Source organism: Canis aureus, chromosome 10 (assembly GCF_053574225.1).
Source record: "Canis aureus isolate CA01 chromosome 10, VMU_Caureus_v.1.0, whole genome shotgun sequence".
NCBI lineage: Eukaryota > Metazoa > Chordata > Mammalia > Carnivora > Canidae > Canis > Canis aureus.
Genome location: NC_135620.1, coordinates 62,348,004 through 62,365,107, shown reverse-complemented (window position 1 = coordinate 62,365,107; position 17,104 = coordinate 62,348,004). Strand labels below are relative to the sequence as shown.

Sequence of the window (17,104 nt, the reverse complement as noted above, 5' to 3'; positions counted from 1 at the left end):
TTTGTTCTGTGAACAGCGCTATTGATATTTTGCTAGATGGCATTAAATATGTGGATTGCTTTGGCTACTATAGGCATTTTAACAATACATGTTCTTCCAATTCATGAACATGGAACATCTTTCCATATGTTGGTATTATCTTCAATTTCTTTCATCAGTGTTTTATAGATTTCAGGATACAGGCCTTTCACCTCTTTGGTTAAGTTTATTCCTAGATATCTTATTACTTTTGGTGCAGTTGTGAATGGGATTGATTCCTTAATTTCTCTTTCTGCTGCTTCATTATTGATGTATAGAAATGCAAGATTTCTGTATGTTGATTTGGTATCCTGCAGCTTTACTGAATTCATTTATCAGTTCTAGTAGTTTTTTTGGTGGAGCCTTTCCATTTTTCTATATATGTTATCATGTCACCTGTAAATAATGAAAGTTTTACTTCTTTTTCTACTGATTTGGATGTCTTTTATTTCTTTTTGTTGTCTGATTGCTATGGCTAGGACTTCCAGTACTATGTTAAATAACTGGTAAGAGTGGATATTCTTGTCTTCTTCCTTAACTGAAGGGAAAAGCTCTCATTTTTTTTCCCCCATTGAAGATTGTATTAGCTGAGGGTTTCTCGTAAGTGGACTTTATTATGTTGAGGTGTGTTCCCTCTAAACCTGCTTTGCTGAGGGCTTTTATCATGAGTGGATGTTGTACTTTGTCAAATGCTTTTTCTGTGTGTATTTCAATGATCATATGATTCCTATCCTTTCTCTTATTAATGTAATGTATCATATTGATTGATTTGTGAATACTTACATATCATTGTAACCCAAGAATAAATCCCACTTGATTGCAGTGAATGATTTTTTTAAATGTAGTTTTAGATTTGCTTTGCTAATATTTTGCTGACATTTTTTCATCTATGTTCACCAGGGATATTGGCCTGTAGTTCACTTTTTTAATGGTGTGTTTATCTTGTATGGGTGTTAACATAATGTTGGCCCCAGAATGAATGAATTTGGAAGCTTTCCTCTTACTTTTTTTTTTTTTTTTTTTTTTTTTTTTTTTAGTAGTTTGAGAAGAATAGGTATTAACTCTACTTTGAATGATAGAATTTGCCTGTGAAGCCATCTGGTCCTGGACTTTTGTTTTTTTGGGAGTGTTTTGGTTACTAATTCAATTTCTTTGCTAGCTATCTGTTCAAATTTTCTGTTTCTTCCTGTTTTATTTAGTTTTGGTAGTATAAATGTTTCTAGGAATTACCTATTTCTTCCAGGTTGTCCAATTTGTTGCCTTATAGTTCTTCATAATATTCTCTTACAATTGTTTGTATTTCTATGGTGTTGGTTGTTATTTCTCCTCTCTCCTTTGTAATTTTATTTATTTGAGTCCTTTATCACTTTTCCTTGATGAGTCTGACTGGTGATTCATCAATATTATTGATTTTCTTTTTCTAGGAAACAGCTCCTGGTTTCATTAATCTGTTCTACTTTTTTTTTTTTTTTTTTTTTTTAGTTTCTATATCATTTATTTCTGCTTTAATCTTTATTATTTTCTTCCTTCTGCTGGTTTTAGGTTTTGTTTGTTGTTCTTTTTTCTAGCTCCTTTAGGTGTAAGGTTAACTTGTTTATTTGAGATTTTTTTCTTATTTTTTGAGGTAAGCCTGCAATGCTATACACTTCCCTCTTAGAATCCCAAAGACTTGGACTGTTGTGTTTTCATTTCCATTTGTTTCCACATAGTTTTTTAGTTCTTTCTTTATTTTGTGGTTGACACATTCATTTTTTAGTAGCATGTTATTTAACCTCTATATATTTGTGGTGTTTCCAGATTTTTTTCTTGTGGTTGACATCTAGTTTCAGAATATTGTGGTCACAAAAGATGCTTGATATGACTTTGATTTTCTTGAATTTATTGAGGCTTGTTTTGTGTCCTAACATGTGATCTATTCTGGAGAATGTTCCATGTGCACTTGAAAAGATGTATATTCTGTTTTAGGATGGAATGTATAGATATATCTGTTAAATTCATCTATTCCAGTGTGTCCTTCAAAGTCATTGTTTCTTTATTGATTTTCTGGTTAGGTGATCTGTCCATTGATGCAAGTGGGGTGTTAAAGTCCCCTATTATTATATTATTGTGATTAGTTCTTTTGTGTTTGTTTTAATTGTTTTATGTATTTAGATGCTCCTATGTTGGTACATAAATATAATTGTTATATCTTCTTGTTGGATTATCCCCTTTTTATAGTGTCTTTCTTTGTCTCTTGTTACAGTCTTTGTTTTAAAGTCTATTTTGGGGGTGCCTGGGTGGCTCAGTCAGTTAAGCATCTGCCTTAAGTTCAGGTCATGATCTGAGGGTCCTGGTATCCAGCAGCACATCAGGTTTCCTACTCAGCAGGGAGTCTGACTCTACCTCTGCCCCTCCCCACCTCATGCTCTTCCTCTCTCTTTCTCAGATAAATAAGTGAAATCTTTAAAAAAAGTATATTTTGTCTAATATAAATTTTGCAACTCTGGCCTACTGATTTTAAAAGATATTTATCATTCAAAAATCATTGCAAGAGGATTTTCAAATTAATTTATATATCCATAACATTTTCTCTTTTAAAAATAGCTCTGTATATGTGATTTTACTGCTTCTGTTCTTCACAATTTAATGTATTTCTATTATTCTCTTTTTCTAAATGAGCTAACTAATGATTTATTTACTTACTGCTAATTTTGCATGGATTCTACTGAGTTAATTTTTATTTTCTTAATACCTGCTTTTGGTTCATTTGATAAATATATATTTAAAGTGCTTATATACGGTCAGCCTGGGTGGCTCAGCGGTTTAAGCACCTGACTTCTGCCCAGGGCATGATCCTGGAGTCCCAGGATCGAGTCCCATGTCAGACTCCCTGCATGGAGCCTGCTCCTCCCTCTGCCTGTGTCTCTGACTCTCTTTCTCATTCTGTGTCTATCATGAATAAATAAATAAAATCTTTAAAAAAATAAAGTGCTTATGTATCAGGGTATCTGGGTGGCTCAGTTGGTTAAGCATCTGCCTTCGGTTCAGGTCATGATCCTGGAGTCTTGGGATAAAGCCCTATGTCAGGCTCTCTGCTCAGTGGGGGACCTACTTCTCCTTCTCCCTCTGCCTGTTGCTCTCCCTGCTTGTGCATGTGCTCTCTCTCTCTGTCAAATAAATAAATAAATAAAATCTCTAAGAAAAATAAAGTGCCTATATAGTTTCAACATTATTGAAGGAGATGGGGATGTAGTATAAGATTGAAAAGTTCTCATGAGACTTACAGTTTACAGGTTGAAACACACAATAACTAAATAAATAACTAATATCATTATATATATGTTAGTTTTATGAAAAAATAAAACTGAATCAAGTACTAAAACTATCTTGAATTAAATGTCATTTAGATAGAAACATTTGCTGTTACTAATTTCTTCTGTTTTCCTTGTTTTTGTTTTGTATATTAAAAAAAAGAATTAGCTTCTTTGTTTTTATACCTTTAAATAATTAACCTATTTAAAACTACTGGTTCAAGAAAGAAATACCTTCAAGTTCAATTTCATTGCATCTGGGATATTATTCTTGAAGATGCTAGGAAAGGGAAAAATATAATATTACCACCCAGGCTCATTCCTCAGCTTTTCTCCATCTCTATTAAGAGAATATATAGGTGATAATTTATGATGATCTTTATGGTGACTGATGATCTTCAAGACAGGGGTGAGCATGGAAGTGTTCATTATGATTTGTGTTCACTTTGAGTTGACCCTAAATTTTGCCTTGTCTTTTAAGTGAACTATGGTGGTGCTCCTGTACTCCCCAAAGAGGCTAAATATAAGGATTGAGGAATTTAACCCAATCTAAAACCTTTTGAAGAACCTGGACTTCAAAGTTTTTCCAGCATAACTGTCTGTTAGTGATGATAAGAGGGAAACATGAATTCAAGTTTATTGCTCAGTTTATTGTGAAAGGAAGAATAGCATAATTGTTATGTGACTCGTTCTAGAGTCAAACTGCTTTGATCCCAGCTCTTGATTTGTAAGCAACATAAATCACTTAATCTCTTTACTAAGGTTGCTTGTTTGGAAAGTAGAGGAAGAAATATAGCTGGAGAGACAGAATAATTTACTATGAATACCAACTCATTATTGTTTGTATTAAATTACTACATGTAAGGAATTTAGGAACATGTTTGGAACACAGTAATAACTCAATGAATGTTCTGAATTACTATTACTTATTACTATTACTTTTAATATTACTGCTACAGCCAGGAATCCTCTTCCATGAGAGTTTTTATTCATTTTTTATGATGCTGATACCGTAACACCTTGTATGTAAGTCATTCTTTCTTGGAAGCTTTTGCTAGCCCTTATTTCTCTGACATTCAGAGTATAGCCTTTCATCCCTGTTTAGTTAATTTTTCCAATCCAATAATTCTCTTTCTCATCATGACACAATCATTTATGGAGAGGCCATCTTTCTGTGGTGATGCAGAAGCCACTCTGCACTGACTGTCTTCTGTGTCAGTTGACAGCGTGTTGGAGCTGGTTAGGTAGTCAGGTCTACTTTCATCCTGAAAGCACAGAGGAATCGTCAATCCCTTCCATCTTCCTTGTGCAGGCTCTGATCTTATCTTTGAAAACAAAGTCATGGTTTTTGGAAAGAAACAAGTTGCAAAGCCAGACTGAGGCAGATTCCTAATTTATTTTAGACTCACAAAACAGTTCTTGCCCAGACTCACACTGTTAAGGGAGCTTAGAAATAAACAAGATATAGTTTCCAGTAAAACATTTGATATTAGAATGTGGCCTCATTTCCTTGGGAAGAGATCTGCCAGTACCAATATATGTACTAACAAATAGAAAGTCAACAGTTTCCTAGTGTGAAAGGGTTTCCATCTAAAATGAAACCAGAGGATGTGAAATAGAGAATGTCATGTATGTGCCCTCAGGAATAAAATGCTAGAACCAAGAGACTGATTCTTGGTAAATGCCTGATTTACAGAAAACTGGAATTTTCTCTTGACAATGAGCATTTGGCAAGAATCTCTCCCCATCCTCAAGCAAATGAAATTCCTATTTGGACTCCAGCTGGACTTTCCCGATTCCTTGCATTTCTTGTTCATAGATGCAGCCTAACTCAAACCTTCAATAGACTCATCTGTGGTTTGCCATAGTTTGAATTTCCTAAATTGTAGTTTATCTTCTATTCCTCATTACACTCTTTCTAATAATTCAAGCTTGCCTCAGTTTACCTCCTTATTTAGATTGATGCTATGTTATTTGGCCCCCTTTGGAACCTACTGATTTTAAAAAGTTAGAGTCACTTGTTGGCTCATTAGCATTTAGTCTGTTGTGAAAGAGATGGATAGAAAAATTTTGTCATGGGATTCCTGGGTGGCTCAGTGGTTTAGTGCCTGCCTTTGGCCCAGGACGTGATCCTGGAGTCCTGGGATCAAGTCCCACATCGGGCTCCCTGCATGGAGCCTGCTTCTCCCTCTGCCTGTGTCTCTGCCTCTATCTCTTTCTGTATCTCTCATGAATAAATAGATATAATCTTAAAAAAAATAAGAAAGGTTTTGTCAAGGGCCTTAATTTTCCAAACAGCTGATACTGTGGAATGATAAGAAGGATAAGAAGAGGACTCCTTCATAGGAGTCATTGTGCTACCACCTAGGTGGAATTCTAGGGTGGGATGTTTCATTTCTTTGGACTTCAGTATCTTTATTGACATAAAATAACCTATCATTAAATAATAGATGATGAATAAAAAAGTACGATATAATTTATAACCTCTATAAAACATCAATTTAATATGATTTACCATGAGATGGGTTCACATGTGAACTCCTTGCAAGTTGTATGAACTTGGCCATTTAATCTATGAGTTTTAGCTTCCCATCCATAAGATGGGAATAATACCTACTTCTTATATTTATTGATAGAATTCAATTAAATAATATCTATTAAGTACCAAGTATAGTGCCTGGCAAAACACAATGAAAATACTGCAGAGTATTAGTTTTGTCTGCCCTTAACTTTGTATTTAATTTTCTCTCTACTTCTTATCTTCCCTAATTAGCCTGGAGACTATACCTTAATTACAGGGTAAGCTCTGGTTGCTTAACTTGGGAGATTCTCTCATCAAGACTAATTTTTGATTTCTCTTAAAAGAGTATGAAGGGATCAAGGCCAGAGGCTGACTAGTTTTTGTGTGATTTTTGTTTTTATTAAACTCACAATGAGTTTTGAGCTTAATATTGCCACGATCTTTCTTCTGATTTTGTCTTTTCTCTCTCCCTTCCACCTTGTTCCATCCTATCATTAGACAAATTAAAGTGTTCATCTTCACTATGGCAGTTGTTTTTCTGTGATGTACCACCCTGCTGGGATTTTTGGCAGCAAAAGTACACAGCTGTGTCCCTCTTTGGCAATTTCTTTTGTCTGGAGAGAACTGCTTTGCCCATGGTTTTTACTCCTTCCCAGGAGCAAATTTTATTCAATGACTGTTCCATGTAAGAGTACAAATGCCCTAGATCTTAGCCTCATTTTGGGATTTCTCTAAAGGACCATCTCAGTTTTAGAGAGCACTGTAGGATTGGCTGAGGCTTCTGATAATGCTGGGTGGCAATTAACTTCCCTTCTGCACAGTCCTCTTCTCTCACCTCTTACAGATATTGTTTCTGAGGACATGCCCCAGTAAAACTCCAGTGGCAAATCTCTGTCTCAGACTCTGTTTCCTGGGAAGCCAGCTTATGACAGTCTTCCACAGCTTGTACCCCAGTAAATTTACTTAGTAGGACTCATTTTGCTCATCATTTACACAGACACTACACAAGTAGAACGGTGTACATAAATTTCAGTTATTAGGTTCAGGTGTACTAATTTTTGTGCCTATCCTCCTTTGTGTTCGGCTGAATAGGGAAATTATGGAGCACCCAGAAAGACTATTTTGGAAGATGAAAACACAGGGTGCCTGGGTGGCCCAGTCAGTTGGGTGTCCTACTCTTGGTTTCAGCTCAGGTCATGATCTCACGGTGTTGAGATCAAGCCCCACATCAGGCTCTGCACTCACCTTAGAGTCGGCTTGGGTTTCTCTCTCCCTCCCTCTTTGCCCCTCCCCTCCTCAAATAAATAAATAAACAAACAAACAAATAAATAAATGTTTTTTAAAAAGAAGATCGACACTGTCTACACCAGTGACATGCATGTGCCCTTCCTTCAGGATTGCCTCTGTTTTCAGCAAATCTGAAATCACTATCCTTAACTTTTCACTCAAAATGAAGATCTTACTTTAGATATTGTCCAGAAAAGCTGTTACCTCATGAGCAGTTGACCATCTACTGGGCCACCTACAATGGAAACCAACATGATAAAAACACAAGTAATATGAGCCCACTTGAGTCCAAACTCTCCCTGACAATAAAAACAAGACCAGGAAAGAGAAACTAATAGCACTTAAAAAAAGAAGATTTATTTATTTATTTGGGGAAGAGATGGGGGGAGAGAGAGAGAGAGATAAAGCAGGGGGAGGGGCAGAGGGAGAGAAACCTCAAACAGACTTTCCACTGATCAGGGAAAGGACTTTATACCATGCAGGCTTGATCTCAGAACCCTGAGATCACAATCTGAGCTGAAATCAAGAGTCAGACACTTAACAGACAGCCACTTAGGTGTCTCTGAAACTAATAGCACTTTTAATTTTATTTTTAAATTCATTCAAATACATCAGTGCATAGAAGAAATAATACCTAACATACATGCAGCCTGTATAATAGGATAAAATATATTTAAAAGTTGAGGTGAAAGTAAATTAGTAGTGTAAAGTTTGAAAACCAACATGTATAACAAATTCTTTCACATATTCAGAAAATTTGTCACAATCTTTTCTTGAGCATCCTACAGGTAAATTAAGAGATGGAGACAAGATCAAACATAAGGTTTGCAGGGCCCATAAAATTGTTTTCACTAAGGTCAAAGGAAATTTTGACCTTGTTGGGTTTTAGAACTTTAAATGGATAAATAGGATAGATGAGATAAATAAATAAAAAAAAAAACTGAACCCACAAGAGATAATTTTCTGTTTATCACACATAATAACTCTTCCTAAATAGAGGAGTGGAACTATCCAATCCTGGAGTGCTAAGAGATACCCTGTTTTGGATCTAGCTGGAAAATCTTCCTTTGTTGTCATCTAGTTTCCAGACCTTAATCTTGTCAACTTCAATGACCTTTCCTTTGACTCCATATTAGAAGTTGACTTTCATGGCCAATCCTCATATTTCATCATTAACCAGAATTATCCTACTTCTAAGGCCTCAGCTTCTCAAAATATTACTGCTGACATACTCCATATGGACAGATGCCAACATACAGCTTTGTGAGGTAGCCAAAGTGCACAAACTGTGAGTTTTAAGTCAGGCATATGAGTCACTAAACCTGTAGCTATTATTCTATGTCCTATATATACATATTTTCAAGTTCTGAAGGTAGGCCCAATTTTTCCCAGATTCCTCTGCATTTGAATTCTCAAATTCACTCCATCTGAATGCCCACTACCACCATTACACAAGATATCATTTAATAAGAAAAATGAAGACATATATTAATTGTGAGAAGTGAAACAAAAAACAAAACAGTTGTAGACAGATTATATTATGAAAAAGTAGTTTTAGACAATTTGATTTTGGTTAAATTAGTGTTGCAGTTTCATTTAGTTATATTACCTATTTTAATAGAGTTGTAGCATGTAAAGTAAACTGGCATAGCCCCTTTTGAAAGTAATTTGGGGATATATATAAAAAATTATAAAACTTTGCTATTGAGAGCAATAAAATTGTTCATTGCCTTTGATGAAGTAAAGCCACTCCTGGGAATTTACTCTAAGATATAATCAAAAAGAAGGGAAAATCAAACATAGGAAGGTATTTATTTCAGCATTAGTGATTATAGACACTGATTAGAAACACTCTTGAATAGAGGAATGATTAGGATATATATTTTTAATTCATATGAATAAATATATAGCTATAAAATGATAATTAGATACACAGTGACAACTGTGTGACAGGGTATTCAGTTGTGGGCCAGATTTAGAATTAGACACAGAGAGTGGAGAGGTCACATTATCATCTGTCAGCCCTGCATGCTGACAGGTAAAGATCTTCAATACAGACTGTTGCTGATATGATGCCCCAGGGCTCAACCTCTTGTCTTATTATCTATACTCACTACCTCGGTGATCTTATCCAGTCTCTTGATTTTAAGTACCATTCATATGCTGATGACTCCCATATTGATATTCCTATCCCACACTTCTGCTCTAAACACAAGGTTTGTACATTCATTCTTCAGCATTGTTGTCATATTTAAGACACTTTGAACCTACTGTCTACAATGCATGCCTGGTATTAAGCTGCAGGTCCACTCCAACTACAGCCTTTCTTCTTTCAGTGAGTTCCACCTCTATCCTTTTCCACTTTCAGTCTGAAAACCTTGCAGTCATCTTTGTTGCTTCTCTTCTGTCACCCATATATAATCCTTCAGGAAATCCTGTTGGCTCTGCCTTCTCAATGTATCCAGAATCTGACTATCGCTCCTTTTCTCTATAACTGTCATTCTGGCCTGGGCCAAAATTACTACACTAGGTTTCCAAATTCTTCCTTTTTTAAAGATTTTATTTATTTATTCATGAGAGAGAGAGAGAGAGGGAGAGAGAAAGAGATAGAGAGAGGCAGAGACACAGGCAGAGGGAGAAGCAGCCTCCATGCAGGGAACCTGATGTGGGACTCGATCCTGAGACTCCAGGATCACGCCCTGGGCCAAAGGCAGGCGCTAAACCGCTGAGCCACCCAGGGATCCCTGGTTTCCAAACTCTTCCTGACTTTAAAATTATCCCCTACAGACTGATCTTATCACAACATGCAGATGACATTTTAAGAGAACTTTTAATAATACTGTGGTATATGAACATGATTCACATCTTAAAGGAGAGAACTGTCTCAAACAAACTCCACTTTTCTGATGACCTTCTAGGATCATTCTGCTGTGATGGATTGTCCATTGCTGATGTGAAGTCTTGCTAAAGTGATAATGTTTTTTTTTTTTTTTAAGTAAACATATTTTAATAGCCTTTAAAATATTTCATCCCTCTACTATATTTAGAATATATTCTTCAGGGGTGCCTGGCTGGTTCAGTCAGTAGAGCATGCAACTCTTGATCTTGGTGGTGTAAGTTTGAGCCCCATGTTGGGTATAAGATTACTTTAAAATAAAATCTTAAAAAAAAAGAGTATATTTTTCAAATTTAATTGATGAATTTGTTTTTTACTTTTTTCTCCATATAAATGAAAGCTGCAGTAAACAAAACAGAATGAACCTTGCATTTAAACAGCTTTTCTTTGAACAGAGTTCCAAGGGTTTTGCACTCAAGCTTTTCACATCACTAAATGGATTCTTCCTTGGTAGTTTACAATGAAGCTCTGAGCTCTGGCAGACAAAGGACATTTTCCCTAAATTCTGATCAGTTCCAATATGGGATATTCTATGTCCTCAGCACTTAACACATCTCTCCCCTCCCTGCCCGATTCTAAAAGCATTGAATAATAAGGTTCAATCTCTTCCATTTCATTGCTCTGAATCAGAATTCTCATCATTCTCACATAATAAGAATGACTGAGTCTAATAAAACATACAGATTGGCAGATCTCTCCCCTGGAAATGCTTTTCTTTTTCTTTTTTTCTTACCAGAGTTTATTTAAATTCAAGCTAGTTAACATGTAGTGTAATATTAGTTTCAGGGGTAGAACTTAGTGATTCATCACTTGCATTTAACACCCAGTACTCATTACAAGTGCCCTCCTTAATGCCCATAACCTCTTTAGCCCATCCCCTTACCCACCTCTCCTCCAGCCATCCTCAGTTTGTTCTCTATAGTTAGGAGTCTCTTATAGAGATATATCCCCTAGAAATTCTAGATTGAGCATGAACATGATATTTTAGGCAAACATTCCAGATGATCTTGATATTTAAGCTTCAGGATAATTTAAAACAAGTAAAGTAGCACAGGTATTAGTATGTTCTTTGGTTGTGGGAAATTACTGAATTGAAAAATAAAAGACCACATTAGAAATCATGTAAAATCTTATTAACCTGAAAATAAAAAAACAAAACCTTTGATCAGACAGACATTTAGAAATCTAGTGTCATGGGTAAGTTCCCATTTACTGGATGATTGCAAAGGCAAGTGTTTCCTCTGAGCTCACATGAATATATTTAAAAGTAGTACTTGGGTGTGGGTCACAGTGAGATGCTCCTAAGAACTTGGAATCAAGGTCGCTCTCTGAAAGTTGAAACAGTAAATTTTCCACAAAGAGCTGAAGTTACTCATCCATTGAAATTAAGCACCTCTGTGAGTGAAACATCCAAGAACACTGAATATGAATACTGCAAAGTGTGAACTGCATGTTACCTCAGAGAAGCAGGACGGGAATATGATGCAATTTGTAAGCTTCATTCTAATGAACTCTTTCCCTCTTGACGAAGAATGTTGTAGCAGTGGAGACTGCTCATCACGGAATATGGAGTAATGAAGAAGTAATTAAAATACAATTCAAGATTACATATATAGCACTTGACGGGATGAGCACTGGGTGTTATTCTGTATGTTGGCAAATTGAACACCAATAAACAATAAATTTATTATTTAAAAAAAAAAGTTAAAATAGGTATCTGAAAAAAAACCCAAAAAAACAAAACAAAACAAAAAACATATATAGTTCCAGTTTTGAAAGGCAACAAACAAAACATACTGAACCATGCAGAAGTTTACTCAATCTTGGATCTAGTTGTTTAGATAAGATGACTCTTGGAAAAGGTCCTGACCTCTGAGGAACTTCCCTAGGCCTACGGTGATCCAAGCAGGTGGGATAAGACAATTTTATTGGGTATTGTATTGCATATAGACAGCTGGTTGGCTTACTTCACAGGCAGTAATTAGCTCATCCACATCCTCAGAAAGAGCATCAGACAAAAGTTACGGAAGAAGATATATACTCCTGGAACTAATGAGGCAGAGGACTTTAATTTCAATACCTTATTTATAGATTTTTCTCTTCACCCATATAAATGAAGAAGATGAATATGTATAGGCTCAATGTTCATGATTACTTGAAATCAGTTTTTGTTGTAAATGATTATAGAGATTGGGTAGGTAATAGGGTTAACATTCCTTCCTCCTCTTCTACCAAATAACAGCATCACATGGTAGTCATTGTCTGGTAGTGAAATGCTTAAGTAAGGATGAAAATAGGAATAACTATGTTGCTTTTATTTATGATACAAATTCCCAGTTCCTACCTTTGAAGATTTTCTGAATTAATAGGACTAGACATCTGTTATCTGAGAAAGAAGTTACGTAGACTCATATATACTAAGGGTACTTGGATTAGGGACACTAGCACAGTTGCTGCTCTGATTTTTTTTCCTCAAGTTTCTCTCATCAACCCATTCACATGACCTAAACTGAATAATTCCTTGCAAACTCTGACTTGTTCAGAGTGGGGCCTTCTGCAATAAGTACCTATAATTGTTCCACCTTCTTTAAATCTAAAACTCAGGAAGATTTATATCTATGCTAGCAAGAGTCACTTGTTCCATATAATAAAGTCATAGCCATGCATATCCAAAAATACCTCACTGATAGAGGAAAGGAAGTTATGTGTACAGGTTGGCTTCATTATTCCCCAGCTCTAGCGAAGGTGGAAAAGACAAAGAAAAGCTCATCAATATGTAATATTAATAAAATTATATTTATGCGATTTTGTTCACATATATTTAACATATCCATGAATGGTTTCCTGCAATATGTGTGTACATTCATAAATCATTTCTTTTGCAATGTAATCTCTACAGAGTAGGAATCTTTTCTTTCTCAGCCTGAAAGGGTCAATTTAGCATGCTTTAAATAGTAACATGGTATGTGTATGTGTTGATAAGACATTCAAAGTTTAATGAGAGTATTCTGACCTTATTACCATAGATATTTCAAGATGTCCCAAAAGATATTTCTTTACTCAATTTCATATGCATTTCATATATTTCTTTACTCAATTTCATATGCAATGCAAGATTACAATTCCTTGTTATGGTATCTTTGAACAAACATAGATATTTATTCATCCCCCACATATACATCCCGAATAAACAAAATCACTCATGCCATAGTTCATCAAATCTAAAACCATATTTTCCATATTTTAGCATTCAGAAACTAGGAAAAGTTCTAAAATTGATAGTGTCTTGGTTTATGAATTATGACATATTATACCTTGGATTATATTGACACTTATGTAAAAATACCTATTTATTTATATATTCAGATATAATTGCAAATCATATAAGGAGAAATTATTTCAAAATTTTCTAGGCTTAAAAAAATTTACTAAGCTTAAAATTTTACACTCTTGGTGTATTAGTTATTGCCAGGGTGATGCTAGAGTTGACTCTTAGATATGTAGCAAGTCAATAGGAAACAATAAGAAATTGTGTATTTTTTAAAGTTATATTAATATTCAATAAGTGTTAAATACTTTTCTGGAAATAATTCATTCTATCTGAATAATTCATTAATTTCAGGAGTTTTATTTATTTACAAGATAAATCAAGATATTGAACTTAATGTTGGACTATCAAAATTGAGTATTTTCCAGGGTTTGTTTTATACCAACTATTTTGCAGCTTTCTGGATAATGTTTGAGATTATTCAGGGGAGTGTGCTTGCTCCAATATTATTGAGGGCAGAAATTAACACAGTACCAAAAGGATTTCTAATCAGCAATTTTTTCACGGCTGCTTTCACCTCTTTGTTTCGTAGACTATAGATGATAGGATTCAACATAGGGGTTAATCCACCATATACCAAAGCTATAAATTTATCTATTTCTTGTGAATCTACAGCTGAGGGCTTCAGGTACATGGAGAGAGCTGTCCCATAGAACAAAACCACCACAGTCAGGTGGGCTGTACATGTTGAAAAGGCTTTGCTTCGACCATCCACAGAGCTGATTCTTAGGATGTTGGAGAGAATGAACGCATAAGATATACAAATTAGAAGCATTGGCATAGGGAGGAGAAATATGGTGATCACCAGCATGATTAATTCCACCATGGAGGTGTCCACACAAACCAGTTTCAAGACAGCCAGAATTTCACAAGCAAAATGATTGATTGTATTATTACCACACAGAGAGAGCTGCAGCACATATACTGTTTCCACCAGGGTGGTGAGGCAGCCTGTCACCCAGGAGCCAGCTGCAATCTGCACACAAACCCTCTTGTTCATGATGATGGGGTATCTCAAGGGGTTGCATATGGCCACATACCGGTCATATGCCATCATGGACAGGAGCACACACTCAGTGGAACCCATGGCAAGAGAAAAGTACATCTGAGCAGCACACCCTAAGAATGAGATGGTGTATTCCCCTGAAACAAAATTTGCCAGCATTGGAGTGAAAGCAGAAGAGGTGTACCAGATGTCTAAAAAGGAGAGGTTGCTGAGGAAGAAGTACATGGGTTTGTGTAGGTGGGAATCCAGGATGGTGATGGAGATCAGAATTATATTACCCAGCAGAGTGATCAGATACATCAGCAAGCACAGCACAAATACGATGACCTCAACTTTGGGGTAGTGGGAAAACCCCAGGAGGAAAAAATGTGTTACATATGTCAAATTTGCCTGGAACATTTTATTATGTCATATTCATTTGTATATATGCATAGACGGATTAATATCACATATTATATATAAAACATAAGATCGTCTCCCTTTATATATTCTGGTATTTTTTTCTTCATATGAACTTGTAGTCTATGCTATAGACTTGTAGTTTATGTAGTTAATTGCTTCTCTAGCTTGGTGATAGTATTAGTAATATATGTTTGAGGGAATTTGTTATTAATTAGGAAAATTTCAAGCAGGAAGCCAACAGATAAATCTTCAAGCTGTTATTTTTGATTCAAGATTTTTTTTTGGCAATGTTGGTGAGGGGAAAGCTTATTTCATAAACATCATGAGAGATTGAGGAAAGAAATAATCTTATGCATTCTTTCTTTTCCTGAAACTGCATTTGTAACTGATCTATGGATAAGTCACCCATTTACCTGAACCATTGGAATGATTTTCTTCCCCTAGTTTGGTAATAGTCTTCTTCCTTAGGAATTGTTCTGCTTTCCAAGCTCATCATTTCTTCTGTCACTCCTACAGTTCTGTCCAAAATAATTTTGGAGATTCAGTGAGAAACAAACCAGTTCTAAATTTCTGCAGTCACAGATTAATTAACTGAAAGCCTTGAACATTTCAACATAGATCCACACTTTCCATCTCAAACCCTGGAAGACGATGACAGATATTTTCACAGTAGTAGACATATAGAGAAATTTCTTTCATACAGCCAGAGTTGCCATGGCATCTGGCTCCAGAAACATCCTCCAAAGGATCAGCTATTGGCACTATAAGGCAATTTAGGTTTTTTTGTTGCTCATGAGAAGTTTCCAATTCATACAGCAAATTAAAGTTAGAAATCTATTTGTGCAGTATTAAAATCCTGAAACTCCAGGGATAATGTCCCATAGATCCAATTATAGTCAGTAGCTTGTCTGTTCTAATTGCAGTGTTATTCAAACAAGAAATAAATATGTTCCTGTCTACACTGTCTTTGGGAAGTGGAACTTTGCTCTACTTCTGCTTGTGTTATAAAATCAGTCAAACTGGCTAATTTAAATAAAGTTAAGAGGAATGAATAATGTTGGCAGATTTTCCTGTAGATTTAAAGAAGATTTCATATTATGTACGACAAGAAGTTATACTTAATGTGGAGCCCACCAAACATGGAAGAAAGAGAGCTTAAGTAACTCTTCCATTGCTCATCATAGCTCAAAGGTAAGATGAAAGTAAATATTCTTCATGGGACACAAAAGGCCAATTTGCTTAAAGAACACTTATTTCAAGGTAGAACCATTTTAAGAAGATAAGATCACCATATAAACATCTTGACCCTTCAGAAATCCAATGAGTGCTCTATTTATTTGTTATTTTTATAAGCTCTATTCACAATTTTCTGTTTTCCAAGTGAGAGACTAATGGTGAATAGTGCATGGTGGTTTGGAGAAAACATGCTGTCATTTTCATCACTGTGCAACTCTGATTAGTTGCCTTGTTTTTTAGTAACAGATTGTAATCATTGCTATTACTAAATTATTTATATCACATTGAATATGTTCTCATTCTCAGAAAAGATTATAAATTTGAACTATTGCCAAGATTAAAACAAACAAACAAACAAAACCAACAACCAGAAAACCAGAAATCCCCTCCTCACCATTTGGTTTATTACAAATAGAATGTAGCCTTGAGGTCTTCTATTTACTCTCCTCCCATAGGGATATAACCTTCAAAGTCCTGGGATGATTCACTTCTTTAACTAAAGGACAGCTTGGTGCACAGGAAAGGCTTAGGCTTTGGTGCTACAAATACTTCCCACTTTGCCACTTCCATTTTGCCACCTAAGGCAAGTTGGAGATTCAGCCTATTTATAAAAGAGCAATGATAATATTTCTTTATCAGGGTTGTTTGGAGGAGTAGAGATATTTTATGTAAAGCAACTTATATAGTACCTTATATATAGTAGGTACCTACAGATTTTAGATTTTTTTCTCTTCTACAGTATTGTTTGTTTCTTGCATCCTCTTCCTTTCTTGTATTTACTTCCTCTTCTCACTGTTTCCTCTCGTTTGACTACAGCAATATTCTTGCCTCCCCCCCCCCCATTTAGACAAGATTCACTGCAGCCGTAATACAAATGGTTGAAGCAAAAGAGGCCCCAGAGTCCCATTTCCCTTTGAATTCCTTTATCCAATACCATTCCCAACTTACTTGTTCGATTTCTGTAGGCCATAGCTTATAAAGTAAATAATTCAGGCTGGGCTCATTGTGCCTAGAAGAGAACTGTATTTTAGGGCTTCCTCACACAGATTTAGATGGAAGTAGTGACTAAGACTGAGGAAGCTTGCTGATCTGACTCCCCCACTATGTATATAGCACCAAA

At 35.5% G+C, this 17,104-nt stretch overlaps 1 protein-coding gene and 1 long non-coding RNA gene across 2 annotated transcripts in view; one reads left to right on the top strand and one right to left on the bottom strand.

The window, feature by feature from the left end:
- The window catches only part of LOC144322576 (uncharacterized), an 89,906-nt gene that overhangs the window by 31,714 nt on the left and 41,088 nt on the right, over positions 1 to 17,104 (top strand). The gene's annotated exons all lie outside the window — the stretch shown is intronic.
- On the bottom strand, positions 13,762 to 14,745 carry LOC144322798 (olfactory receptor 13F1-like). The gene has a single exon (XM_077913149.1). The coding sequence runs from the start codon at positions 14,743 to 14,745 to the stop codon at positions 13,762 to 13,764; it is 984 nt and encodes a 327-aa protein (XP_077769275.1).